This window comes from Nicotiana sylvestris, chromosome 5 (assembly GCF_000393655.2).
Source record: "Nicotiana sylvestris chromosome 5, ASM39365v2, whole genome shotgun sequence".
Taxonomy (NCBI): Eukaryota; Viridiplantae; Streptophyta; class Magnoliopsida; order Solanales; family Solanaceae; genus Nicotiana; species Nicotiana sylvestris.
Window position 1 is genome coordinate 64,210,353 of NC_091061.1, and position 27,959 is coordinate 64,238,311.

A 27,959-nucleotide genomic window follows, 5' to 3' on the forward strand; every position below is an offset into this window, starting at 1 on the left:
TGCTAGGTTCTACTGGAGTAACTCTGGAAATGGTAGGGCAAGACACTGGGCTGCTTGAGATTCTTTGTGCTTACATAAAGATGAGGGTGGTCTTGGTTTTACATCCCTACATAATGTATCCAAAGCACTGTTTGAAGAGATCTGGTGGAATTATAGAACTAAACATACATTGTGGACTACATTCATGAGGAACAAGTACTACAAGAAGATTAATAAAATGTTGGTACCTTGGAGAGATGGATGTCATGTATGGAGGAAGATGCTTCAGATGAGAGATCAAGTGAAGCATCAAATTTGGTGGCAATTGAAAAGTGATAATTCTCACTTTTGGTGTGACAATTGGACTGGACTTGGAGATTTTTATCATGCTTTTGGGCTAGAATACTGGTATGATGAATCCATAATACATATAAATGAAGTTGTGGAGAATGGGGAACGGAATGAAGTGTTGTTGAGGGGCTACTGCCAGCTGCCAGGTGAGATAGATGATCATGTTCTTGAATCCATTGCACCACCTTCATGTCATTATATGAATGATAGGCCATGGTGGAAACTAGAAACTAAGGGACAATTACAGTAAAATCTGCTTGGCAATATACAAGGAGAAGAAGGCAGGAAAGCAAGCTATATAAATTCATTTGGGTGAAAGGGTTGCAATTTAAAGTTTGCTTCTTTATGTGAAGATTGTGGAAAGCTAAATTGACTCTAGATGATTTCTTCTTAAGGCTAGGTTATTTTATAACTTCCAAATGTTGGTGATGTGGATTTCCAAAAGAAGAAACACTTCCCCATGTGTTTTTCAGGTCTCTCGTAGCCAGATTTCTTTGAAAATACTTCTCTTCACCTGGAGGGATCAACATAGAAGGAAAATAGCTAGTACAAGTCATTAATGAATGGTGGAGAAGGCCAGTGAATACAAGTTTGAAAGCAGTGTACCATGCCATACCATATCTAATTGTATGACATCTTTGGAAGAGAAGCAATTCAAGAATACATGGGAAGAGTATATCTATCAACAAGTTGATTTTTATAATCTCAAATGATATACATATGTTGTTAAAGGTGAGAAAACCAAGCTTTTCAGGAGTCAAAACCAACTAGCCAGATTTGCATGACAAACTAATGCAACATGTACTTAAGTTGAAGTATATAAAAGTGTGTATGGCAACTTCCTCCAGTGTGGATCAAATGTAAACACAGATGGTGCATGTAGAGGGGATAATGGTGGAGCATCATATGCATTCTGTATTAGGGATGGAGTTGGAGATCTTATATATGCACAGGCAGATGAACTTGAAGATGCTACTTGTCACGACTCAAAATCCCTCCGAAGGAGTCGTGATGGTACCTAGTCTCTAAACTAGATAAGCCTAACATTAACTGAGATGACATTTACATTTGCTAGCTTTAAATTAAATAATTCTTAACAAATTACAACTCCCAAAATCGATGGTACAAGTCATAAGCCTTTCTAATAATAGTTATACAAAATAAATACATCACTGTTCCGAAACAAAGGAACAAATGGAAATAAGTACAAATGAAAGTGACTCCGAGGCCTGCGAACGCTACATCAGGTTTACCTTGTGTCTCCACCGCAATGACCCGCACATCTACTACCGATCGAATACCTGGATCTGTACACAAAAATGTACAGAAGTATAGTATGAGCACACCACGGCGGTGCCCAGTAAGTATCAAGACTAACCTTGGTGGGGTAGTGGCGAGGAACAGTCCAGACACCTACTAGTAAAATAAATTGAACAGGATTTGATAATAAACTATCAACCTAAATATGACAAAGTAATATCAATAGCAGGGAAAGAACAAACTACAATCAGTAGAAACAATAAAAAGAAACACTGATGGAAACGAAAGATAACCAAATAAATTAACACCAGCGTAACTGGAACACAGACAAGTAAAAATGCACTCAAACAAGGAAGGCGCTGTCCGCTCAATAAATCATATCGTTTCTGATGCACAATTCCAGCCATCTCAAACTCGATGTCTCATATAATAACCTCAATTACCAAACTTTTAGCACACCTGGCACCTTGTGCGCACATATTTCTATCTCTCTTTGCACAATAATGTTCTCATGTTACTCAGTACATAGGGTCCATAACCAATGCAATTAAGATGTTCAAGGAGTCTCATTTACATAACATAAAGTAGAGTATAGTGGTACCGTTGTTCAAGAACAAACGTGATATCTAGTGTTGTAACAATTATAGGGGTATCAAGTTACTTAGCCATACCATGAAAGTATAGGAGAGGGTTGTGGAGGCGAGTGTAAAGAAGACGACATCTATATCTGACAACCAGTTTGGGTTCATGTCGGGTCGCTCCACTACGGAAGCTATCCACCTTATTAGGAGATTGGTGGAACAGTACATGGATAAGAAGAAGGATCTGCACATGGTGTTTATTAACTTGGAGAAGGCATATGATAAGGTTCCTAGGGAGGTGCTCTGGAGATGTCTTGAGGCAAAAGGCATGCCGGTAGCCTACATAAGAGCGATCAAGGATATGTATGATGGAGCTAAGACTAAGGTTAGGACTGTGGGAGGCGACTCAAAGCATTTCCCAGTTGTTATGAGATTACACCAAGGCTCTGCGCTTAGCCCGTTCTTATTTGCCTTGGTGATGGATGCACTGACATACCATATTCAAGGGGATGTGCCATGGTGTATGTTATTTGCTGATGACATAGTCCTAATTGATGAGATGAGGGTCGGTGTTTATGAGAGGTTAGAGGTTTGGAGATAGACCCTCGAGTCTAAGGGTTTCAAATTGAGCAGGTCTAAAACGGAGTACCTGGAGTGCAAGTTTAGCGCTGAGTTGAGGGAAGTAGGAAGGGACGTGATGCTTGGATCACAGGTCATCCCAAGAGAGATAGCTTCAAGTACTTTGGGTCGATAATTCAGGGGGACGAAGAGATCGATGGGGATGTCACTCACCGTATAGGAGCGGGCTGGATGAAATGGAGGCTTGCATCTGGAGTCTTGTGTGATAAGAAAGTGCCACAAATACTCAAAGGTAAGTTTTATAGAGTTGTGGTTAGACCGACCATGTTGTATGGGGTAGAGTGTTGGCCGGTTAAGAACTCCCATATCCAGAGGATGAAGGTAGTAGAGATGAAGATGCTGAGGTGGATGTGCGGGCACACTAGGATAGACAAGATTAAGAATGAAGATATTTGGAGAAAGGTGGGTGTGGAACCTGTGGATGACAAGATGCAGGAAGCGAGGCTCAGATGGTTCGAGCACGTGCGGAGGAGAAGCCTTGATGCTCCGGTGAGGAGGTATGAGCGGTTGGCCGTGGTGGGTACGAGACGAGGTAGAGGGAGGCCTAAAAAATATTAGGGAGATGTGATTAGGCATGACATGGTACGAGTGCAGTTTTCTGAGGACATGACCCTTGATAAGAAGGTTTGGAGGTCAAGCATTAGGGTTGTAGGTTAGGGGGTAGTAGAGCTTTCCTTACTTCATACCCGGGGTAAGGCGGGGTTGGATTAGGGTTGATCTAGATGGCTTGCAGTTTATATTGAGTCCACACTATCCTTGTTGTTTATCTTAGCCCCAGGTCTTGGATATTGGTTACTGTTGTTGCATGTCATTTATCTTTTGGTTGTTATGCTTCTGTTACTATTGCGGTTTCTATTAGAGTTACTAATGAATTGTCTTTTCTTGTTTTTATTTTCGTCCTTCTGAGCCGAGGGTCTATCGGAAACAGCCTCTCTGCCCTATCGGGGTAGGGGTAAGGTCTGCATACACATTACCCTCCCCAGACTCCACTTTGTGGGATTTTACTAGGTAGTTGTTGTTGTTGTATCTTCTAAGCTAATTAGGAACTCAACAAGAAAAGATGAAATTATTTTTAGAAATCATTTGAATAAAGAAAGTACCATTTTCAATTAAAATACTACATCGAATGAAGTATTATCTTTAACATGGGATTTAAGAAATTAACTTAGCAGAAATTTCATTTTAAGTAAAATACAACCTCAGATGGTTTAAGGGAATTTAATTGAGTAACTAACTGAATTAAAAATGAAACAATTATTGAAATTTGAAGTATTGAAATATATATATATATAAGTATGACGAAGTATTGAAAACACTATGGGGTTCCATCACAAGGATCACATCAATAAAGGAATCTGAACAATTAAAACACTTGAATTGATAACCACAAATAAACATGACAAACAGAAAGTGCACGGCATCACCATTCGTGCTTTATCACTCTTCCTCACCATATGCATAAATAAAAATGTGCACGGTATCACCCTTCGTGCTCTTACTCTTAATAATGTGGCACGACATCTCCCGTCGTGCTTTTAAACTCACAATATCGGCACGACATCACCCTTCGCGCTTTACACTCTTCCTCACAATATCATGCACGACATCACCTTTCGCGCTTTACACTCTTCCTCACAATATCATGCACGACATTACCCTTCGTGTTTTACACTCTTCCTCACCCAAACAATAGAAACAATAATACCATGGCAAGGAAATCAACAATAGAAATAATAAAATCCCGGCAAGGAAATCAACAATAGAAATAATAACATCCCGGGAAGGGAATCAACAATATAAACGATAACATCCCGGCAAGGGAATCAACAATAGAAACAATAACCTCCCGACAAGGGAATCAACAATAACTAATCTTGTTTCAATAGTTAGCTTCGCAATATAGATCTCAACTCGAGTCAATACTCAACAATGGACAATTACCAAGAGAATGTCATAAGTCTTATTCAACATGAATAATCGTCAATTTAAGCAGGAATAGTACATAATAAGGATCACGGAAAAACCAAAAAGCACGATAACCTCAACAAAACAACAAGACATAATAAGCACGTGATAACTACACCGGTAACCACAACAATTGGACATGTAACATATTTGCACGAAGTCATAGAGGAAATCACAATCAAGAAGTATCAAAACAATAAGGAAGGCAATCACTTCAATTAAGGCAATTAAGGGTCAAGTGACACGTAAGAATTAGAGGAAAGCTAACAATATCATATGGAGCATATAGAGGCAATTTAAGCAATTAGGAAACCCAATCATGACGGGATACTTTCCACATAATGAGCATAAGGACCTAAGAACCCTAGAGGCAAATTTCCCATAAATAAGTTCGAGCACACACTCGTCACCTCGCATGCACGGACTACAATTAGCATAGAAAACTCAAATCCTAAGGGGAAGTCCCCCCACAAGGTTAGGCAAGATACTTACCTCAATCCGGCCAATTCAATACTCAATTTAACTTTTCCTTTACCAATTCATCAACGCTCGGCTCAATCTAGCCAAAAATGACTTGAATACATCAAACAATGCAAGAGAAAACAATTTCAATTGACAAAACTATGATTCTTATACAATTTGCAAAAAGTCAACAAAAGTCAACTCCCAAGGCCCGCACCTCGGAACCCGACACAATTTATAAAAACCGAACACCCATTTCGCTACGAGTTCACCCATATAAAAATTATCTAATTCCGATACCATTTGGTCATTCAAATTATCATTTTACATTTTTGAAAGATTTCACAATTTTTCCCAAATTTTCCTTTATATTCTCATAAATTTGATATTAAATCTAAGATATAATCACAAAATATAGCTGAAAATTGATTAGAGACACCCAATGATTTGGAGAAGTTTGAGTCTTTGAAAAATCACCTATGGAGGTTTAGGTTTTGAGAAAATTGAAAAATGGGTGAAAATCCCGTCAAAAATCTCACTTAACAGGCCTCAAATGTCGCATTTGCGACCGAATTGCGAACCCTCGCAATTTGCGAATAAGGGGCTGGAAAAAGTTGCATTTGCAACAAAAAGTTTGCATTTGCAAACTGGGCATCGCAATTGCGATGAAAAAGTTCGCATTTGCGACCACACCAGAAACCAGCAATTTTTCCCAACACGCAAATGAGCATAACTTCCTTATACGATGTTCAAATTCAATGATTCTTTTTCCTATGGCTCCGTAATTTTGATACGGATCTAATGGTTCAATAAAAATGAAATTTGGATCTCATTTTCTTAATGTAGTATCATTTTTTCTTGAAGAAACGACGAAGAAGCATCCAAAAACAAGTGCAACATAGCCTAAACCTATCCGAAACTCCTTCAAGCCCTCGGGGCTCCAAATCAAACATGCACGCAAGTCTAAAAACATCATACTGACTCGTTCGTGTGATCAAATCATCAAAATAATATCAAAGACTATGAATTTAACCTCAAAACTCATGATTTTCTAACTTTTCAATCGGACATCCAAATCACGTCAAATCAATTTCGATTCTCACCAAATTTCACAGGTAGGACTTAAATATCATAAAAAACTTGTACCAGGCTCTAGAACCAAAATACGAGCCCGATACCAATGAGTTCAAACATTAATTCATTTCCTTTAAAAACTAGCAGGACAATTTTCTTCAAAAATTATTTTCTAAGGGTAAGGACCTCGGAATTCAATTTCGGGCATACGCCCAAATCCTATATTTTACCATGGACCTCCCAGGATTATCAGAACATAGATCCGGGTTCGTTTACCAAAAATGTTGACCAAAGTCAACTAAAAACCAAATTGTAACTCTAGAAATTACTATATTTTTCGTATTTTCACATAAAAGCTTTCCGGTTTCACGCTCGGACTACGCACGCAAGTCGATACATATAATATGAAGCTACTCGTGACCTCAAACTACCGAACCGAACGTAATTGCTCAAAATAACCAGTTGGGTCGTTACACTACCAATAACATAGCAGAAGCTCAGGCAATTCTGGAGGCACTAAGGTATAAAGTTCATGCCCAATTTCCTTCTTGTTTGATTGAAACAGACTCACTATTGATGAGAAATATGCTGGAGGATATTTGAGAACCACCATGGAGCATTGTCAATCAGGTGGAGGAGATCAAAACACTATTAGCTAGAGGTGTATTTCAAATAGTACATGTGATGAGAGAACGGAATAAACTGGCAAATTACCTTGCCAATTAGACTATACAAATAGGTAATACCACTAGTTGGGAATGCACAATGCTCAAAGCAACACGCATGAAACATACACAGTCCAATTTTGGAAAATGTGGGCATGGGATTTTGAAGCAATTTGTGGGCTGCTTGACGATTATTTGGAGGAACTGGCAAGCACAGGCTACATGTATCAGACATGAGGAAGGTACATTCAGTTGGTTTTTATCCATATATAACATGCACAATCACGTATTAAAGGAGCAAAGACACAAGTTCACTAAGGTGACATTAAGCTGGACCTTGAGAATGCACTTGATTGCGTATGGTTTTGCTTACTTCTGGGCTATATCATGGTTGAATGCAAGTTCCAGGTGCCAATTGAAGATTCATATTCATGTGGAATTGAAGTACTCAATCTCAGTTTGGATTGTGCAACTTTGCAGCATGGGATGCTCACTTTGGACATACAATGGTCATGTAGTCGTTTGGCTATGCTTGATTAGGGTATGCATTCCTTCATAGTTCATTATGTACTACCAAAGTTGAGTATAATACTTAGCTTTGGTAATAGGTTTGATGTACCATCTTTTGTTAATTTTCTTTATTTTGTGAGACCTCCTGGCATATTGTATTTTTATTTGGATATTATTAATAAAAAACATCACTAAGCAACCAACTTAGTGGTATATTTGATATTAAAAAAAAAAAACTTAGATTAGTCAAAATGGGAAAGACGAGTTGAAGAAGAAAAGATAGAAGTTATTTACTCTCCTCTTTTCATAAAAGTGTGTGCGTGTGCGCTTTTTCTTGTGGCTATGATCGGTTAATTTGTATGAGAACTGAAAAGAAGGAAACATTTGCACAAGGTTGTCACTTATAGCTTGTTTGGATGGTTGTTACCTATTGTATTGTATCGTATTATTACTTTAAATATAATGTTTGTTTTGATTGTTATTTGAATTTTATCGTATCGTATCGTTAAATTCGTCGTTACGTAATGAAGAAATGTGCCACTTTATGTAACGACCGATTTGGTGTGCTCGCGTCGTTACCTTGTCCTTTTTTCTCAATTTCACCCTTCATTATTATTAAATAATTTTATTTTATCATTTACCCTACCTTTTTATATACCGTATCATAATTTTTCTTTATAATATTGCAAGCTCATCATATTACTGGTGCGTGATAACATGAAACGGCGACAAAACGACACAATCCATCCAAACATTATTTTATCAAACGGTACAGTACAATACGATACAAGATACGATACATTATGAACCGATATAAAACAACCATCCAAACAAGCTGTTATTAGAAGTTGAAGGGAGTTATGTCACAAAACTAAAAAGTAGGAGGGCAGAAATGTACATCAAAAACTGATCCCTTTCCCACCATAGTTAAGCCGCCACAATTTCACGACGACTCCATAAACTCCGACGAATTTCAAAACGATTTTCTCAAAACTTTTCGACCTTCCTTTCAGAAACAACAATGGAGAATTCGCATATCGGCGCCCTAAATCCCTTGCAAAACCCTTTCCCTTTCCCTCCTCATCGCCGCCGACCCCTAATGAGCCAAACCTACATTACACTCCTTCAGATTCTATCCTATAATTGCCCCACCACCGACTCTACTACTGAGATACAAAAACCAGGTAAAATTACTAAACTTTTATTTTCTTTGCCTGAATTAACAGAAAATAGAGCTCAGAGTATAAGTTTATGTGTTTATCAATGTGGTTGCATGACTATTAGTAGGTTCCTTTTTATTTTTTGGTAATCACTCAGCCATCCCTATGCCTTTAGTTTAGGTTGTTCGAATTTGAAATGGCAATAAAGTCGAATGACCGATTGTGATTGTCTTTTATATATATAACATATATATATTTTTTTGTGTGTGTATCTTACATGCAACAGATGTATCTCAATGTGTGTTAGTGTTCTGCTATGTATGCTTTTGATAATCATGTGATTACACATGTACAATCTATATGCACAACTATGGTTCCGACGCTAATTTTTAATTATGACATGACTTCAATTTTGGAGAAGATACTAAATACAAGTTATACTTATAGTAACATGTTGGTATTGACAAAGCCATTTTTTAATTTGTAAAAAATGTTTGTATAGATGACAATGGCAGTAAATTGGGAAAAGAGAATGAAGTCGAAGAGTTGGTTGATCATCATCTCATCAGGTCTGATAATTTGTTAGTTAATGGTCCTGCTCATAAGGAGTCTGACAATCTGGTAGTGCAACAGGGTTCGGGTGATGGAAATGAAGGGAGCTCTCGTTCTGGATACAGAGATTTTACCAGTGCACAAATGGAAGTAGATTTAGATCTCTCAAATCGTACAAGTGATGCAATACAAGGCGACAGAGGCCATGCTAGAACAAATGATATTGATGATATGAATCGTTTGGTAGACAAAACTCGTAGTTTTAACGATCAAATGGTCGAGGAACCTGGGAATAGGTGTAGCACTCATGAATCGGAAGTGAAGGAGTCTGATCCTGTCGGACCGGTAGAATTAGACAAAGAACTCAGCATTGATGATGTCTGTGCAACTATAGAGTCATGTTTTGGTGCGGATACAGTTGCTGAGTTGTCACAACCTGCAGAGGTCTCTGGAGAGGAAATCCCTGTTCCTATGACACATTTGACGGAAGAAATGGAGCATGGCTTGCGTCTAAAAGAGATGGAATTGGAAACTTTGATATCTTCTGCTGGAGCAACAGATTTGTCCGTCCATGTTCCCATGGGTGAAGAAATAGAGAAAGGGGAAGTTTCTGGGGATTTTATGGTTTTTGATGAATCAGATTATGACATAGTTAATGATGTTCGGGATGAGAAGAAGGTTGAAGCAGAGAAGTATCCTGCTGACATTGTTGATCGAGAAGATTTTGCTTTTGATGCTCGCGATAATCCACCACAAAAAAGGGACGCATATGCCTCTTCATCCATTGATGCAGTTGATGAGGATTACACCTCTTTGGGGGGAAAATTCATAAGAAAATTTGGAGAAGAGCCGAAAGATAATGTTGAAAAAGTTTTTTGCTCAAAGGATGTTGGGACCAGAAAGGTCCGTGTGTATGACAGCATTTTGGATAGTGGGAATGTTGCTAAACAAGTTGGTGGAGACATGAAGTTAGATCATCCTGCTGGTTTCCAATTTGGCGCAACCTCCGCAGAAAAGGCAAAAGAAAATAAACACTTAATAGATGCTGCAGAGGTATGATCACTCCCTTCAATCTTTTACTGTAGCACTTAATTTGCACTTAATTTACATTCTAACTATTGCACTTTCCACTATGTGCAACTTTCATGTCTGTTCTGGTTAATTCGGATTCTTTTCAGTTTGCCCGGTGTTTGAATGCAATAGGTGAATGGCTTCTTAGGAATATTTTGACTTCTCTCGCATAATCAGATGAAACGTTGTCAGTGTCGCTAGATATGGCTAGTGCAATAAGTGTCCAGCAATCTCACTTGTCTTGGACTCGGTACATTCTCATGCTTCTATGAAGCTCTTCCGATCTGCTATTGATCCAAGTAAACAGAATTCACTTGCTGTTTCAAAGAGATAAACTTCACATATGCCCATCTGCACTTTTGGTGCGATTATTCCCTATTATAGACATTCCCAAATTCAACAAAAGAAAGCTGAACCTCTAGTTGGTGTTCGTAAATGCATAGAATATCCAGATCATTTACCATGCTTGTTGACTTCTATCAAAATCGTCAAGACTTGACTCTAATTCATTCTCCTCCCTTTCTCCTCCTGAAAAAGGAAAAAAGAAATGGTAGTAGGACTTTAGCAGGTTTCTAAAGTTACTGATGCTGGCATGCCGCATCTGCATACTTTATACGTAGTGCATTACCTGATGATCTTGCTTGAGCTGAGGAGGGAAGGGAAGGGACAAAGTAGAAATTGGGTTATTGAAATATTTTATATTCTGTTAGCCTCTTAATTGAACATCCCAACTCGTATTTGCGTCTGCAAGTCAGTACGATGGTATAGATGGATAAAGTATAGTTTGCAGTTTTTCTGACATGCAGTCTCACTTTCTGTGTTTCTCATCAGCTGCAAATATCGCTATATTTGATTCTGTTCCTCTTGTGGCAGGATGCTGATATCGGTAAAAAGAAAAAGAAGGGAGGTCCTTTAACCAAAGAAAAGAGAGCAAAGAAAAAGGTGTCTCTCATTCTCCCTTCATTTTCATTTATTTGTGAATGAGTTTATCTTCCTTTACCCTGCTCTAACAGAAGAATGTTAAATCTGGTAATGTAATATGCTTATGCTCTGATTTCGTAGGATCAAGTTGCTCATTCTTAAGCATATGTCTTTATTTAAAGAATCTAATATATTTTGTAGGCCAAAGAAAGAATTAAACGAGCTGAAAAGAACAGAAAGCTTGGAGTTAAAAGGCTGAAGCTTCCACCAGTGGTGAAACCAAAAGTTGTGGCATATTGCCGCCATTATCTCAAAGGAAGATGCTCAGAGGTAAGCTAAAATTTCATCTAAAAAAAAGGCAATTCAATTTAGCAGATCTTTCAATGTTTTAGAGATTTAACCTTGTTCATTTTTCTTTTGACAGGGTGAGAAGTGCAAATTCTCTCATGATACCACCCCCTTGACAAAGTCAAAGGTCTGCTTATGCTTCTTTTATTTTGTTCTATCATATTGTTGTAAGCTGTCGGCACGTTAGGAGATTTGAAGTCTTTGATGTGAAATTGTGGCATTAATACTTTGTTTCCTAGTTGAGAATTGCTATAGCCTATTTGAAATAGCACTCAGGTCAGTTTGAATGTTTATTAGCACTTCAATCATCACCAGTTGCTGACACCTTTTTTGCTATCAATTATTTTGTCATAATAAGACACAGAACTAGAAATATTCATGAAGGTCAAACCTGTAAAGTTTTATATGCTCTCTTCACTCTGGATATTATTAACAACTTAAAAGGGAAGGGGGAGGGGTGGGGAGGGCAGGGAACGGGAGGAAAAGAACCTCACAATGTAAAACTATATTCCACATTTTAGGCTATGCTTTAAATTCCATATATTATATCTTTCTTGTGGATTAAAATTAGTCTGTGTAGGATAGGCACAGGACAGTTTCAGGTTATAGAGATAGAACTGAGTATCTATTTTATGTCTGCTCTATGCTTAGATTCTTATTGAGAAGGCAACACACCAAGGCATAAAATGTTTGCAGCAGTTTGAGGCTACTGCTTGCTTTCATAATGTCCAAGAAAAAATCTCGTGTGCTTGTTTAAGTTCCAATTTATGGTTTGTAACTTGCTGCACTATCAAATTGATCAGAAAAGAAACAATTTTTTAATACCCCCTTTCCTTTACTGTTGCTTTTACAAGTATTTATTTCTATCATGTGGAATAATATCCATGCTTCTAGCCTGTTCTGGCTTCTAATTTTTGTAAATTTCTTTTTTTCTTCAGCCATGTTGTCATTTTGCACGTCAATCTTGCATGAAAGGTGATGATTGCCCATTTGATCATCAACTCTCCAAGTATCCGTGCAATAACTATGCGTCCATCGGGTTTTGCAGCAGAGGTGCTGATTGTTTATTTTCACATGAGGTATGTCCCTACCTGTGATTCATGTTTTCTAGTTTTTTAGGTCACAAATTTTCATTTTCTTACCTCTTTGGAGGGCTTCTTCCTCTGTGTCTCGAGGTATTTAACTTCTTGTCTCACTGGCATGTTTCAGATAACTGTTAAGATGGCAGCAGTGACAAGTCCTACTGCTTCAAACCTTGAGCTGATGTCACCATCAGCTCCAAGTAACTCGAACTCTTTGATGCAAATAAACACATATGGGGTGTCGCATAAAGACGTTAACTCCTCATCTGGTTCAGCTGGGTTTGTTCCGGGTAAGTGCACTGAGCGGACTGTATTAGAGCCTGTGCAAAAGCCAGCTGCACGTACACCTAAAGGTGTAACGTTCTTATCTCATGGTAAGTCTTTGCAAGGTGATGCCAGAAAGCATGAAAAGGCTGGGTTATCTTCCAAGGCAGATGATGTTGGAAAACTTAGCTGTCAAATGATCCATAATAAGCATGAAAAGGCTGGGTTAATGAAAGGAGTTTCCCCGAGGACACCACAAGGAATAAACTTCCTGTCCTTTGGTCAAGCACCTTCAGCTGAGCCCAGTGGCGACACATATTCAGGCTTGTTTAATATGGATTATGGAGTTAAGAAGTTGCTGCCCGGTGGCATGAACAATAGTATAGAAGCTGCAACATGTGCCAAGAGGGATGGCAGTGTCAAGGACGATAATCAAGCCAACCTAAGTGCCTCGTTATGGAGCATGAATCAAATGTCGACTAGAACTCCCCATGCTTCCGCACCTCAGGGTATAAGCTTCCTCTCGGCGGAGAAAGCGGCACAAGACATCTCGCGTCCTAATGAGTTCAACCGTGCTTCATCGCCCATTCAAAGGAGACCAAGTGCAGCAGAAAAAACTTCCGACGAAATGCCGTTTAGGCAGTCGAGTTCCCTATTTCCAGCTGGGCAGTCTTTAAATTATCAGTCTGCACAAAAGTGCAGTATGGGTATCGCTAGCTCCTCAAAGACACCGTTCCTTGCAAATACACAACCAAGCTCAATTCAAAAGGCTCTTCAGTCAACTTTAGCATTTGCGGCTAAGTTTGACTTGGGAGTTAAGTTTGGAACGTCCAATGGATCCACCAACATTACTTCCTCGATCAATCATTCAAAGGATAGATGAAGACTTCTCAACGGTGGTTATGGTAGGACGCCCAGACTCATATGAGTTCCCAATCGTCTCTTTCTTCTTCCAGGTAACTATGCACTCCGAAGCAACTCATGACTCTTTAGCCTCCTTTTCTGTTTGTTAACAAGTGCAATGCAGATTGCTTTAAGCTTGATGTCATAATATTTACATAATATATGTCAGTTTTGTGGTAAATAAAAATTCTTCTTTACTTACCAAAGAAAATGTATGTCAGTATCTAAAGCGTAGTTACTTTAAGAATAATGTTATAATGTCTACATAAAGTAATTGGGTTAATAAACGTGAGGTTCGATTGATAGTCTTTTCAAGATAAGTATTGCTAATTATAGTTTCTTTTTATTTCGGAAAAACAATCTTTGTTGATGATTAGGCTAATTTTAGGTCACATTCTACCTATATAGAAGAGTGAGTGCATCAGTCAAAGCTGACTAGTCTTCGTTGACATGCCAGCTTCATTCATAATATATTTACCTCTATTTTTCAATATTATTATGTTAAAGTAAACTAGTCTTCGTTGATGTTAGTTTGGTAGCTAAATAGTTACATGTAAATAACCCTAATCCTATATGTAGTAGGAGTAGAACATGTATTGTATATATAGGACTTATGTATCATTGTCAACACATCAATAATTTAATTTTCCCATGTCATATTTCTCACATGATATCAGAGCGGCAGTGCGAAAACATCCGGAAAAGAAAATCCAGCCAAAACAGTCGTCGTACTTCAATTCCGGTGACCTTTTAGGGCTTTTTTCGAAAAAAAAATAATAATTTCCATTGGTGTTGTGCAAAAACCAACACCCCCGCAAGGTCCCCCAACCCCCGGCGACCAAAGCCCAACAAACACCTCCGGCAGACAACCTCTCACGCGCCGCCACGCTGCCCGGAGAAATTTTTTTCCGGTGAGATTTGCTCCATGCGCCGACGCGTGGAGCCCTTTCCGACCATTTTTTGAAATTCCTTCTTCAGAACAGTCGGACCAACTTGTAATTCCGAGCCTACCCGTGCTTTTATTTTTTTGATTCCGAGCACTTTGAAAATTTTCCGACAACTAAAATAGTTTTCCGACAGCTACAGTATTTTTTCTGGCTAAAGTATCCAGATTTCTTCTGTTATTTTGCTGATAATTGCTAGCCATCTCTTTATTCTAACCATGTCTCTCGGACTTGATGCTTTTGGTTCTAAAAACATTGGCGTTGGAAATTCAGTCTTGATGATTACTTCTGAACCCCTACTTGGGAGTTTCAATTATTTATCTTGGGCCTCGTCAGTTGAGTTTTGGTGTAAAGGTCAAGGTGTTCAAGATTACTTAACCAAACAGGCTAGTGAGAGAGATGACAAGGCCAAAGCACAGTGGAAAAAGATCGATGCTCAGTTATGTAGTATCTTATGGTGATCTATTGATTCCAAATTGATGCCTTTGTTTTGCCCATTCCAGGCATGGTATTTAGTTTGAGAAAAGGCTCGCACTTTATACACTAATGACATATCTCGTTTCTATGATGTGATATCGCGAATGACAAGCTTGAAGAAATATGAATCAGATATGTCTACTTACTTGGGATAAGTACAAGCAGTCATGTAAGAATTTGAGAAGCTGATGCCAGTTTCTGCTAGTATTGAAAAGCAACAAAAGCAATGACAGAAGATGTTTCCAGTTCTTACACTAGCTGGACATCCTAATGACCTTGATTCAGTACGTGACCAAATTTTGGCTAGTCCGACTGTCTCTACAGTTGATGAATTATTCTCTCGATTACTTCGCCTTGCTGCAGCACCAAGTCATCGAGTGATCTCATCACAAACACTTGACTCCTCTGTTCTCGCATCCCAGACAGTGGAAAATCAGGCATCTCAAACTATGGAGAATAGACGAGGAGGAGGTCGTTTTGGAAGAACTAGACCTAAGTGTTCTTATTGTTATAAACTTGGACACACTCGTGAAGTGTGCTATTCTTTACGTAGTCGACCACCCAAAAATGCTTATGTTGCTTAGACCGAGACTACAGGTAACTAGGGATTTTCTTTATCTAAAGGGGAATATAATGAGTTCCTCCGGTACCGAGCAAGTAAGTAGACATCTCCACAAGTAGCCTATGTTGCTCAGATTGATACTTCTATTGTTGGTAATTCTTTTGCTTGTATTTCCCAGTCTAGTACTCTTTGACAATGGGTCGTGGACTCAAGTGCTTCTGATCATATCTCTGGTAATAACTCACTTTTGTCAAATATTGTGTATTCGCAGTCTCTTACTGTTACTTTAGCCAACGGATTTCAAACTAAAGTAAAAGGAGTTAGACAAGCTAATCCCCTACCCCCAGTCACTCTAGATTCCATTCTTTATGTCCCTGGCTGTCCTTTTAGTCTTGCATCTGTTAATCATTTGATTCCTGCCTTCCATTGTAGTATATATTTTATTGATGATTCTTTTATCATGCAGGATCGCAGTACGAGACAAATGATTGGTATAAGGCTTGAATAAGAAGGCCTTTACTACCTTAACTCACTCAATCCCTCCAAGGCATGTCTAGTTACATATCCTCCAAACCTAATTCACAGACGTTTAGGAAATCCAAGTTTGTCTAAGCTTCGGAAGATAGTGACTAGTTTGTCTAGTTTATCTACATTAGATTGTGAGTCGTGTCAGCTCGGAAAACATACCCGAGCCTCCTTTCCTCGTAGTATTGAGAGTCATGTAGAGTCTGTTTTTTCTTTAGTTCATTCTGATATATGGGGTCCTAGTAGAGTCAGTTCAACCTTGGGATTTCGTTATTTTGTTAGTTTCATTGATGATTATTCAAGATGTAATTGACTTTTCTTAATGAAAGATCGTTCTGAGTTGTTTTCTATATTCCAGAATTTTTGTGCTGAAATCAAAAATTAATTTGGTGTTTTTATTCGCACTTTTCGTAGTGATAATGACTTAGAATATTTATCCTCTCAATTTCAGCAGTTTATGACTTCTCAAGGAATTATTCATTAGACCTCTTGTCCTTATACCTCTCAGTAAAATGGGGTTGCAGAGAGAAAGAATAGGCACCTCATTAAAACTGCTCGCACACTTCTCATTGAATCTCATGTTCCGTTGCATTTTGCGGGTGATGTAGTTCTCATAGCTTGTTATTTGATTAATTGGATGCCTTAATCTCTCATCCAGAATCAGGTTCCGTATTCAATATTGTTTCCCCAGTCACCCTTATACTCTCTTATCCCTCGTGTTTTTGGGAGCACTTGTTTCGTTCATAACTTAGCTCCTGGGAAAGAGAAGTTAGCTTCTCGTGCTCTCAAGTTTGTCTTCCTTGGTTATTCTCGTGTTCAGAAGGGATATCGTTGTTACTCACCTTATCTTCGTAGCTACCTTATGTCAGCTGACATCACATTTTTTGAGTCTAAACCTTTTTTTACCTCTTTTTACTACCTTGATATATCTGAGGTCTTACCTATACCGACCTTTGATGAGTTTACTATAGCTCCTCTTTCACCTTCCGCCACAGAAGTCTTACCCGTTCCAACCGTTGAGGAGTCTAGTGTGGCTCCTCTTAGATCCTAGCCACAGGAATACCACTCTTGACTTATCATCGTCGTTTGCGCCAACATCAGGCCCAACTAATTCACGTCCTGCACCTGTCCATGCTCCTACTGCGGACTTGTCTCTTCCTAGTACACCGATTGCATTTCGGAAAGGTATACAGACCACACTTAATCCTAATATCATTATGTCGGTTTAAGTTATCATCGTCTGTTATCACCCTATTATGCTTTTATATCTTCTTTATCTTCTGTTTCCTTCCCTAAGTCTACAGGTGAAACATTGTCTCATCTAGGATGGCGACATGCTATGGTTGACGAGATGTCTGCTTTACATACGAGTGGTACCTGGGAGCTAGTTCCTCTTCCTTTAGGCAAATATACTATTGGTTGTCGTTGGGTGTATGCAGTCAAGGTCGGTCCGAATGGCAAGGTTGATCGACTTAAGACCCGTTTTGTTGCCAAGGGATATACTTAGATATTTGGGCTCGATTACAATGATACCTTCTCTCCCGTGGCTAAGATAGCATCAGTCCGCCTTTTCCTATCCATGGCTACTATTTGCCATTGGCCTCTCTATCAGTTGGACATTAAGAATGCTTTTCTACACAGTGACCTTGAGGATGAAGTTTATATAGAGCAACCACCTAGGTTTATTGCTCGGGGGGGGGGGGAGGAGTCTCGTGAACTTGTATGTCGCTTGCGCCAATCACTTTATGGTCTACCGCAATCTCTTCGAGCCTGGTTTTGGTAAGTTCAGCATAGTTATCCAGGAGTTTGGCATGACTCGTAGTGAAGCTGATCACTCTATGTTTTATCGGCATTCTGCTTCAAGTCTCTGTATTTATCTGGTGGTCTATGTTGACGATATTGTTATTATCGAAAATGATCATGATGGTATTACTAAATTGAAGCAACATCTCTTTCAAGGTTTTCAGACTAAGGATCTGGGCATACTAAAGTATTTTCTGGGTATTGAGGTCGCTCAATCTAGCTCACGTATTGTGATCTCACAGCGGAAGTATGCCTTAGACATTCTTGAGGAGATAAAAATGACAGGTTGTAGACCGATTGACACTCCAATGGATCTAGATTCTAAATTTCTGCCAGGACAGGGGGAACCACTTAGCGATCCTGCAAGATATAAGCGACTGGTTGGTAAATTAAATTATCTCACAATGACTAGACTTGACATTTCCTTTCCTGTGAGCGTTGTAAGTCAGTTTATGAATTCTCTCTATGATAGTCATTGGGATGCAGTTGTCCGCATTCTTCGGTATATAAAATCGTCTCTAGGCAAAAGGTTATTGTTTGAGGATCGAGGCCATGAGCAGATCGTTGGATACTCAGATGCTCATTGGGCAGGATCACTTTCTGATAGGCGTTCTACGTCTGGTTATGTGTTTTAGTAGGGGCAATTTGGTGTCTTTGAAGAGCAAAAAACATAATATAGTTGCTCGGATTAGTGTAGAAGTAGAATATCGAGCAATGACTATGGCAACATGTGAGTTAATTTGGATCAAACAATTACTCAAGGAGTTGAAATTTGGTGAAATCAGCCAGATGGAACTTGTGTGCGATAATCAAACTGCCTTTATATTGCATCAAATCTGGTGTTCCATGAGAGGACTAAACACATTGAGATTGATTGTCATTTCGTCAGAGAAAAGATACTCTCAGGAGATATTGCTACAAAATTTGTGAAGTCGAATGATCAACTTGATGATATTTTTACCAAGTCCCTCACGGTCCTCGTATTCGTTATATATGTAACAAGCTCGGTACATATGATTTATATGCACCGGCTTGAGGGGGAGTGTTAGTTTGGTAGTTAAATAGTTACATATAAATAACTCTAATCCTATATGTAATAGGAGTAGAACATGTATTATATATATGACTCATTATATCATTGTCAACACATCAATAATATAATTTTCCCGTGTCATATTTCTCGCAGTTGACATGCCAACTTTATTCATAATATATTTTCCTCTATTTTTCAATATTATTACGTTAATTGCCATCACACAATTTAGTAAAGAAAGCAAACTTTTGAGGCATCTTCAAAGCCCACTTTGTTTCCATAGATGCGTCTGTATAGAATATGGCTGTCCAACAGGACGGGACAGCCCGTCCCGTCCCGTCCCACTTTATTTTAAACGGGATGAGTCAATATTAAACGGGACACGATATGGGACGGGACGACCATTTCGTCCCGTTTGTCCCGTCCCATTTCGTCCCGTTTCGTCCCGTCCCGTCCCGCCTGTCCTGCTTGTCCCGTCCCATCCTGTCCTGTCCCGTCTGTCCCATGAGTTTTTATGGTATATTTGTGGAATTTTTGTTGTATTTGGTAAGTATAAAACAAATTCAACTTATGCACCGACCATTAATGAAATGATTGCAAAATTTAAAATGTATTTTTTCTCTATTCCCCAAGTTTATTTAATTTCTACAATACTTAAACCATATTTAAAATTAAGAGGTACAAAGGGACTTGTTCGTAAAATTTATCAAAATTTAGCAATTCAAGAAAATGAACAACCATCTCTCAAAAACTTCCAAGCTAACATATATTCTTGTGCTAGAATCTAGATCAATGTTTGATAAATATAAATCTATGGAAATAACATGTAGTGAAACTGATCCTTCTACTTCTAAGTCTAGAGTAGAAGTTCTATAGGAAGATATGAATTATATAACATGTTTTGATTCCTCTATTGATGATGAACTTGATTCTTAGCATCGGAGAATGCTTTTAGTGCAACAATATTTCAAATCGGAGATCATAGAGGCCTAATTCAAACAAAAACCTTCCTAGAAGGTGGCTGTGTAGAATAGGTGCTCTTCAAAAGAATTATATTCGTATGTGAGATTTTAAAGTTATATTAATAAAATAACAAGCTCTAAGCGTTGAATTTTTTTTATGAATTGTCTTAGTTACTTAATACTTTGAAATTAAATTAAATAAATTATAACTCTATTTTAAATTTACAATTACTAGAATATTTCATTACAAGTCTATTGTTTTAATATTTTATAATTCTTTACTTAGTTTTCTAATTTCCTTTTTAACATTTAAGTTTATTAAATAAGTCAAAAACTAGCCATTGTAAACTTTAAAAACTTAGTCATTTTCAAAAAACTAGACGTTTTTTTTATTAAAAAAAAACTACACTTAAGTCCCGCGAACCCGTCCCGTCCCATCCCGTTTGTTAGCGGGACGGGATGGGCTGACCGTTTCGTCCCGTTTGTCCCGTCCCGTTTCGTCCCGTCCCGCTACCATCCCGCTTAAATGTCGTCCCGTCCCGTCCCGTCCTGTTGGACAACCATAGTATAGAATATAGGGTAATATAAGAATTTCACAGTTTAGATTGCTATTACTGCTACAATTGACAGTCAAGCTTTTACTGCTACTTCATATTACAGCTCTAAAAGGTACTCCCTTCATTTCAATTTAGATGAGGTAGTTTAGCTTGGCACTAGGGGTGTTCAAAACCGAATCGAAACCGAAAATCGAACCAAAACCGAAGCTTATATCGTATTGGTATCAGGTTAATGGTTTAACGGATGAGGAACAGATTGATTTTTTTAATTAACGGCTTATCGGTTTAGGAGCGGATTATTTAATTTTCTTAACAGATAATTCGTTAAGAATACATATACATACATATACTAGAGGGAGGTTGGCACGGGCTCAACATATGAAGTGTTCAGCTTCCTTTTGAGTTTCACGTATCAATAGACTGCTCCATATAAAAATGAAAATAAATGACCATACCCAAATAACATTTACATCAAGTGCATAATAGAATATTATGATAATTTTATTTTTGGGATAATATCTGGCATTAGAGAACCTAAGAGCACTGTACAACTTTAAACTATTCTATTTGTATTTTCAAGCGCAGTTCAATTAATCATTATTTGCCCAGCTTATCACTAAACCTTTGCCATTTCAATGAAACTGGAAAGAAGTTTATATTACTCCTCTATTGTGCTTGTAATATTTTCCAACATTATGTAACATGGTTCACATAATCCATATTTTACAATGTTCTGAAATCAAAAAAGAAAACTAAGATAAAACCTCTACACAAGTATGTCAGAGCATGGATAGACATAAACCATGGTTCCTTCACATGGACAGACATAAAACCATGGATTCTTCACATTAATAAAATTTAATTTATTGTATGGGATGAATAAGCTTAGAAGAATTTTATAATTGTTTTTGTATCTCTGCAAAGCTTCTTTTCTTTCCTTCGCAGTTATTAACTTGTGCATACATCCTTCCCTTTGATTTTTTAAACACTATGGCATTTGTGACGCTGTGAGAGCTCCAGTGCTTAATCACAACTCGCGAATCTTACAACAAATAATTAATGCTCACAATATAAATTGAATTAGGCCGATAAACCGTCCGATAAGAGCTAAATCGATACCAATCCGCCCGATATCTTATCGGGTGGCTAGCGGATTAATACATTTAAAAGCCGATAGCCGATAAGCCAAACCATTAAGAGTAAATAACCGCCAAATCCGCCCGATAAACAGCCCTACTTGGCACAGAGTTGAAGGAAAAAAAACTTTTAAAATTACTGGTCTTAAAAATTTAAGGGGTAAAAGCTTTATGGAACCATGACATTTATGTGATTATAAAAACTTCTAATTAAAATAAAATTGATAAAATGAAGAATTTAAAATTAAATTATTTTTAAATTTAAAAATATGTCATTTATTTTAAAATAGACTAAAAAGAAAATTACTTCAACGAATTTGAAAAAGAAGGATTACATGATTTACATCTTCTGCTGACTCACTGTATTGACAGCACAGCAAATTGACTTTTACTTTTGACAGCTGGGAAGTAATTTTGTCGCTAATCTACCTCAAAAATTATACACGCTCCGAATACTCTCCTCCCAAGAACGTTTGTTTTCCCTTTTCTTCTTCTTCTTCTTATTATTATTATAAAATATTATTATTATCTTTTCACTTTGGTGGTTTCCTCTGGTAAATGTTCTTCCTTGTCATAGTTTTGTGTAGCAAGGGCTTTCATTCAGAAGAGTTGTACCATGAAAAAATGTTTCTACATCATTACAGAGAGGCTATAGTGCCCTTTTAACCAAAGTTTTAACCTGTCTCCTTGAAACTTCTCTTCTTTAATGGGATACCTGAACAAAACCATTGATTTGCCGGCTTTTAGTAGGTTAGGATATTTTTTTTTTTGTGTTAATACAAAGTACTAATATCCTACCTATAAAAAAAACCTCTAATTTCCATACCTGGCACATACTGTGGGGTTATGTCTTGGAAAATGAAGAGCGTAGAACATAGTGAAGAAGCAACATGGCAAAATAAGATTAAAAGAAAATTGTTTCTACAACATTACAGAGCGGCTGTAGTGCCTTGGAATCTTTGTGATATTCCTTATATGTGTTGTCTGGTTGTATCAGTAAATTGTTAGAAGACGTCTTTGTTTTTAATTTGACTGCTAGGTGCTCGGCAAAATGCTTCAATGAATCGAGCTTTCATCCGGGGAGAGTTTGATATAATCTTTCACTAAATCTAATTTTTTAAACATGTGTTCAGCTTATTGAAGTGATTAATAGATTTATTCTGACCTAAAATTTATCAATTTTTTTTCTTCATACTGTTTCTTAATAAGCCTAAAAGATTGAACTTCATAAATTGATTTTTAGACTTCGTAACTTAAAACAAGTACAACACTACTACAAAATTTGCAAATGGCTTTTTACTTATTTATTTTGGAAAGTTGACAACCATAAGTGAGGTTATGTAGTACCTATGGGCAGAGGCGGATTCAGGATTTAAATTTTGTGGATTCAATTTTTAAGATTTTTAATATTGAACCCATTGTATTTTTAAAGTTATAGGTTCAAATATACCATTTGTTGTAATTTTAATAAATTTTTACACATAAATTTATGTTCCGGGACAAAAGTGTTGGGTTCAGATGAAACTGGTGGCGATACTCTTCATCCGCCTCTACCTATGGGTGTGCTTTCACTTGGTCACAGATAGGCTGGAGATATTTTGGTGAAGCATTTAAAGAGACTAGAAGAGCAACTCCCTGGACAATTTAGGTGCCCAATTATCTTTTTTCTTTTTCATATTTGTAATATTTTCTCATTGTTTTGGCGTCAGGTAAGTGATTGCTGCTAATTTAATTTGTGTGTGAATTTCTTCTTCAAGATTTATCTTTTTGAAGTAATGAAAAATCTACTGTCATATGGCTTTTGCCACTTTTTTGCCGGTATATATTGCTGCCTTATATTTGTAATGTGGGATGGTTTGTTCTTACAATTTTACTCTTATTAATATACAAGTTATACTGATAGAATGGAGCAAAAACTGAAGATCAATGAAATTACACCATCGACTAAAGAATGGACTTTCAAAGTTCATCCCGTGGACAAATTTTGGCCGAGAGAAAAGCAGGGATCATCGAGTTCATTTTCAGACAATAATTGTTCAAGATGAAAATGTAAGTGGAGTTACAACTATAACTGTAACATAAAATCTTCTAACTTGTACTCTTCCAATAATTAGTGCATTATCCGTTTTAACAAAATTGTAGGAGGAACAAATTTGTGTAATATTGTATGGTGATGACATTGGACGATGTGATAAGTTGTTCGAACATTTCGAGACGTATCTCATTTCAACTGCCAAAATTAGAGATCCACAACCATATTTAATACATATCAACCAGTTTGAATGGGTCGTCGACAGGTTCACTATTGTGACTGTTCCAAAGAATAATGAAAAGGAGACACTATTACCCCTCCGAGGAGACTAAATAGGATTTCCTTCCTTGATACCGAACAACAGCCTTGTGATGTTGAATTTGGTTAGCTATTCTCAGCGTAACTCTTTCATGCTTCACTTCCAAATGATTTAACTTCTATTCATCATCTTTAAAGTCAAGATATGCTAAGGTTGAGTTATCAGAAGACCCAATGCAAAATTAACAAAAACGGCTATTTCCGGAGCATGGAATGAGATACCGAAACTGATGAATGGAAACTATGGGAGAAAGGAATGTTTCTCTTTCTAACTCTCCCTAGAAGAGAGTAGGACGATATTAAAAGGTGGTTCCTTAGACATCTTTATCGGTTTCCAACTAGTCTATGTCTTATAACAGCTTGATTACTTAGAACTCATTGTGGATCTTAAAACACTGATTATATTCTTCTTTGTTCATAACAACAGATCTACTAGCTGTGGTGGCAAACTGTGGGGTAATGTAATACATCACTAATCAGGCTAAGAGATTTCAAGAGGTCATAGTTATGGACAACATGTGTGTCACTTAATCTTCTATCACATAAGAAAATATCTAGCTAATTCTCATAAATGTACAGGAAGAAACCTCTTTTGTTCGCTATATTGGAAGACTTGGCAAGCAATGAAGGAATTGAGATAATGAGGCAAGTGATGCAACTACAAGAATATCATGTTATTCTTGCGAATCGAATAGCTACCACCAAATACCGTGGTGGTAAGACCATGATCTTTACTTTTTCTACATATGAATAACACTTTCACTTTATTTATTAACAAATTTTACATACACAGTTTCCCGTTTGGTAACAAGATACAACTCGACAATCTTAATCAATCCCCTCTATGTGCAAGCAACTGGATTACGGAGTTGGTACAACACAAATTGCGTTTAAAATGAATCACATCATTATTTAATTGTTGTTACATATATGAAAAAAATAATTACATAATATTTATTGTGTCAATTACGGGGCAAAGGACAACAAACAAATGCTAATGGCATACACTTTGAAAAGCTCATAGGATTCATCTTCATCACTGAATCTTGCAGTTGTTGACGATGAAATATTATCTATTTCGGCTACTGCTATGCAAACCTCCACTATAAGTTTATTAAATTATAAGATAAATTGGTGATAGTTGTCACGCCAATGGTTGCCGTTGTGCATCTTTTATACCATATAGCTCATTGTCCAACATGCTCTATTATGCTACTGCTCATGTCGGCCCAATAACACTATGCTCTAAACAGTATTGAAGTATAATTGTTAGTTTTGCAAAAAAAAGTATTGAAGTATAATTGTTTTTTATAAACTAGTGTTAGAGTTCAACTATAAAAAATTCTAAAGAAAAAAATATCAAACAAACTATGTTAGTTCATTGAACTTATATATCACTCCCTTTATAATTAAATTTATTTTGGAGTGGTTTTTAAAAGTTTTGATGACTACATTACATGTTGTTTGTATCCTATGTCATCTTAATATTTGGAAAAGAAGCTGTTGGACTTCACAAATTTATTCTAATATCAAATGGAATTTTTTTCACAATTTAGTTTTACATAGAGTTTTTTATCTTCATAAAAAGTCACCTTATCGGTGTAGGGTCAGGTTGGACCCCTACCTGTTTATATAACAAAAGAAAAGAACATGCAAGAGGACGTAAACCTTAGCTTCCAATGCCTGATGATAAGGATTACTACATACATGCGTCTGAAGAGGTTATGTTGAGGAGTACAACTTCTTTACATTATGTACTCTATTATATTGTACCGGAAAAGCTATGAACAGAATAACTATTATATCACAATTATCCATAATCAAAAGAAAAGTGTCTTGTCTGTGCTTTAATCCCAAAGCTTGGCCAACCATTAATGTCATTCTTCAAAAAGTTTTTAGCTACCAGATGGAGAGCCAAATCCTTGGTTACAAGTAGGTACCTTGGTTTTCCTCAGAGTCTTCCTTGTAGATTTACAAGTAAAGTGACCATGTTGATCTGGTGTCCATATGGAAAAATCTTCGTCCTCATCAAAGATCTTGTTGGAATCTCATCTATGAAGCCTCAGTTATCTCCTTCTTCTTTCACTTCTCATAAGAAAGAAAACCAGTTTGCTATAAAGAGGAAAGTGGCAAATGGATTTGGGGATAGGGTCCAGAAAGAGAAAAATGGTCCAACAGTTGAAGACCCAAGCCCAAATTCTAATTCTGGACAAAGGACACGTGGGAACACCAAAGTTGTTAGATTGAAAACTGATTAAAAGCCGATGAGGACCATAATAGTTGTCCAATTGGAAACAAAACATAGTTGCTCCCATCTGGAAACCATTAGGTAGTGGGCATGTTACTATATAAATATAGTAAAACATAGTTGTATATAAATATTGTACAAAGTTATACATAGTACATAACTGTAATTTGTTTGTATTCAATAGATAATAGGTAGTGGGCATGTTACTATACTGGTATAAATACCAAAGTTTCACATCAATGAAATACACAGAAAATTCTCCTAATTTTGGTCTTTCAAAAAATTCTACATGGTATCAGAGCAGTAGCTCTAAAGCATCGATCCTTTAGTTTTTTTTCTGTTCATTTTTATCTTCACTCTCCTGTCTTCAATGGGTTCTATTCCTGAAACAACTGAGGTCAGTTCAGCAAATGTCACCACTTCTGCAAATAATGGAGGTGGAATGAAGGACTCAAGTCATCCTTACTTCCTTCACCCCTCAGATTCACCCGGAATGAACTTGGTAAACACAAACTTTGATGGTAGAAGCTATGGAGGGTGGCGCAGGTCCATTCTTATTGCTCTTTCTGCCAAAAACAAGGTGGGGTTCATAGATGGAACCTGCCTTGCACCAAGCTCAGAAACACCTGACTTCAAGTTATGGAATAGGTGTAATGACATGGTCATATCTTGGTTGTTGAACTCCCTTTCCAGAGAGATTGGTGAAAGTGTTATCTATTCCAAAACAGCCAAACATCTATGGGATGATTTGGAAGATAGATTTGGTCAATCAAATGGTGCAAAAATGTATCATTTACAAAAAGAGTTGAGTGATTTGGTTCAGGGGTCAAGCAACATAGCAGGGTATTTCACTAAGATTAAGAGGTTATGGGATGAGCTAGATACCTTGAATACACATGTCAACTGCTCATGTGAATGTAATTGTGGAGGAAAGATGAAAATGTCCAAATCACTCCAGGATGAGAGGTTAATTAAGTTTCTCATGGGGTTGAATGACACCTATGCCTTAGTGAAGAGTAGTATCTTGATGTTGTCACCCCTTCCAACTGTGGGACATGCATATTCCCTGTTGATGCAAAATGAGAAGCAAAGGGAAGTTTATGTCAACTCTCAATTCCCTGGAGATTCTTCATCCTTCATGGCTGCAAATCAAAATCATCCAAGTCAGAAGTTTGGAAACTCTGATTTCAAGGGAAAGAAGAACAATTTGAGCTGCTCTTACTGTAAAAAACCCGGGCATTCAGTGGATAAATGCTACATGATCATTAGATTTCCAGCAGACTTCAAGTTCACAAGGTCAAAGAAGTTCCAAGCACCTGTTAAGAGCAATGCAGCATATTCTGACAGTGAAGTAGGAGAGCAGAGCATTGTTGATGGAAGCAATGGAAATCAACAACTCACACAAAGTCAAGTTTCTCAGCTAGTTCAACTTCTTCAACAGGTGAAGGGTGGTCAGACAGTGTCTTCAAGCTCAGATGTTGTTGCAAATGTTGCCAACTGTGCAGGTATAGCCTTTAATGGTTCAACTTCTAAATCTTCTAATTTCATAATCACCTCTTGGATATTGGATTCAGG

The 27,959-nt window shown here is 37.4% G+C and overlaps 2 protein-coding genes across 11 annotated transcripts; both read left to right on the forward strand.

The window, feature by feature from the left end:
• Positions 1-2,337: 2,337 nt before the first annotated feature.
• LOC138868747 (secreted RxLR effector protein 78-like) lies at positions 2,338-2,772 on the forward strand. The gene has a single exon (XM_070146317.1). It carries the CDS (start codon positions 2,338-2,340, stop codon positions 2,770-2,772), a length of 435 nt encoding a protein of 144 aa, XP_070002418.1.
• Positions 2,773-8,411: 5,639 nt separating this feature from the next.
• Positions 8,412-25,019, forward strand: LOC104248432 (uncharacterized). 10 transcript variants are annotated; one of them, XR_011407587.1, is made up of 11 exons: positions 8,412-8,670; positions 9,149-10,251; positions 11,143-11,211; positions 11,392-11,520; positions 11,615-11,665; positions 12,477-12,617; positions 12,748-13,840; positions 23,678-23,835; positions 24,564-24,634; positions 24,716-24,852; positions 24,930-25,019. XR_011407587.1 is itself a non-coding variant. In XM_009804683.2 (7 exons), exons 1-7 carry the CDS (start codon positions 8,508-8,510, stop codon positions 13,765-13,767), a joined length of 2,676 nt encoding a protein of 891 aa, XP_009802985.1. In that variant the 5' UTR covers positions 8,412-8,507; the 3' UTR covers positions 13,768-16,230. The 10 variants fall into 10 exon arrangements, 1 of the variants encoding a protein (XP_009802985.1); XR_011407586.1 differs by having other exon boundaries at positions 24,716-25,012; XR_716451.2 differs by lacking the exons at positions 24,564-24,634; positions 24,716-24,852; positions 24,930-25,019 and adding an exon at positions 23,293-23,434 and having other exon boundaries at positions 23,678-24,226.
• Positions 25,020-27,959: the final 2,940 nt, after the last annotated feature.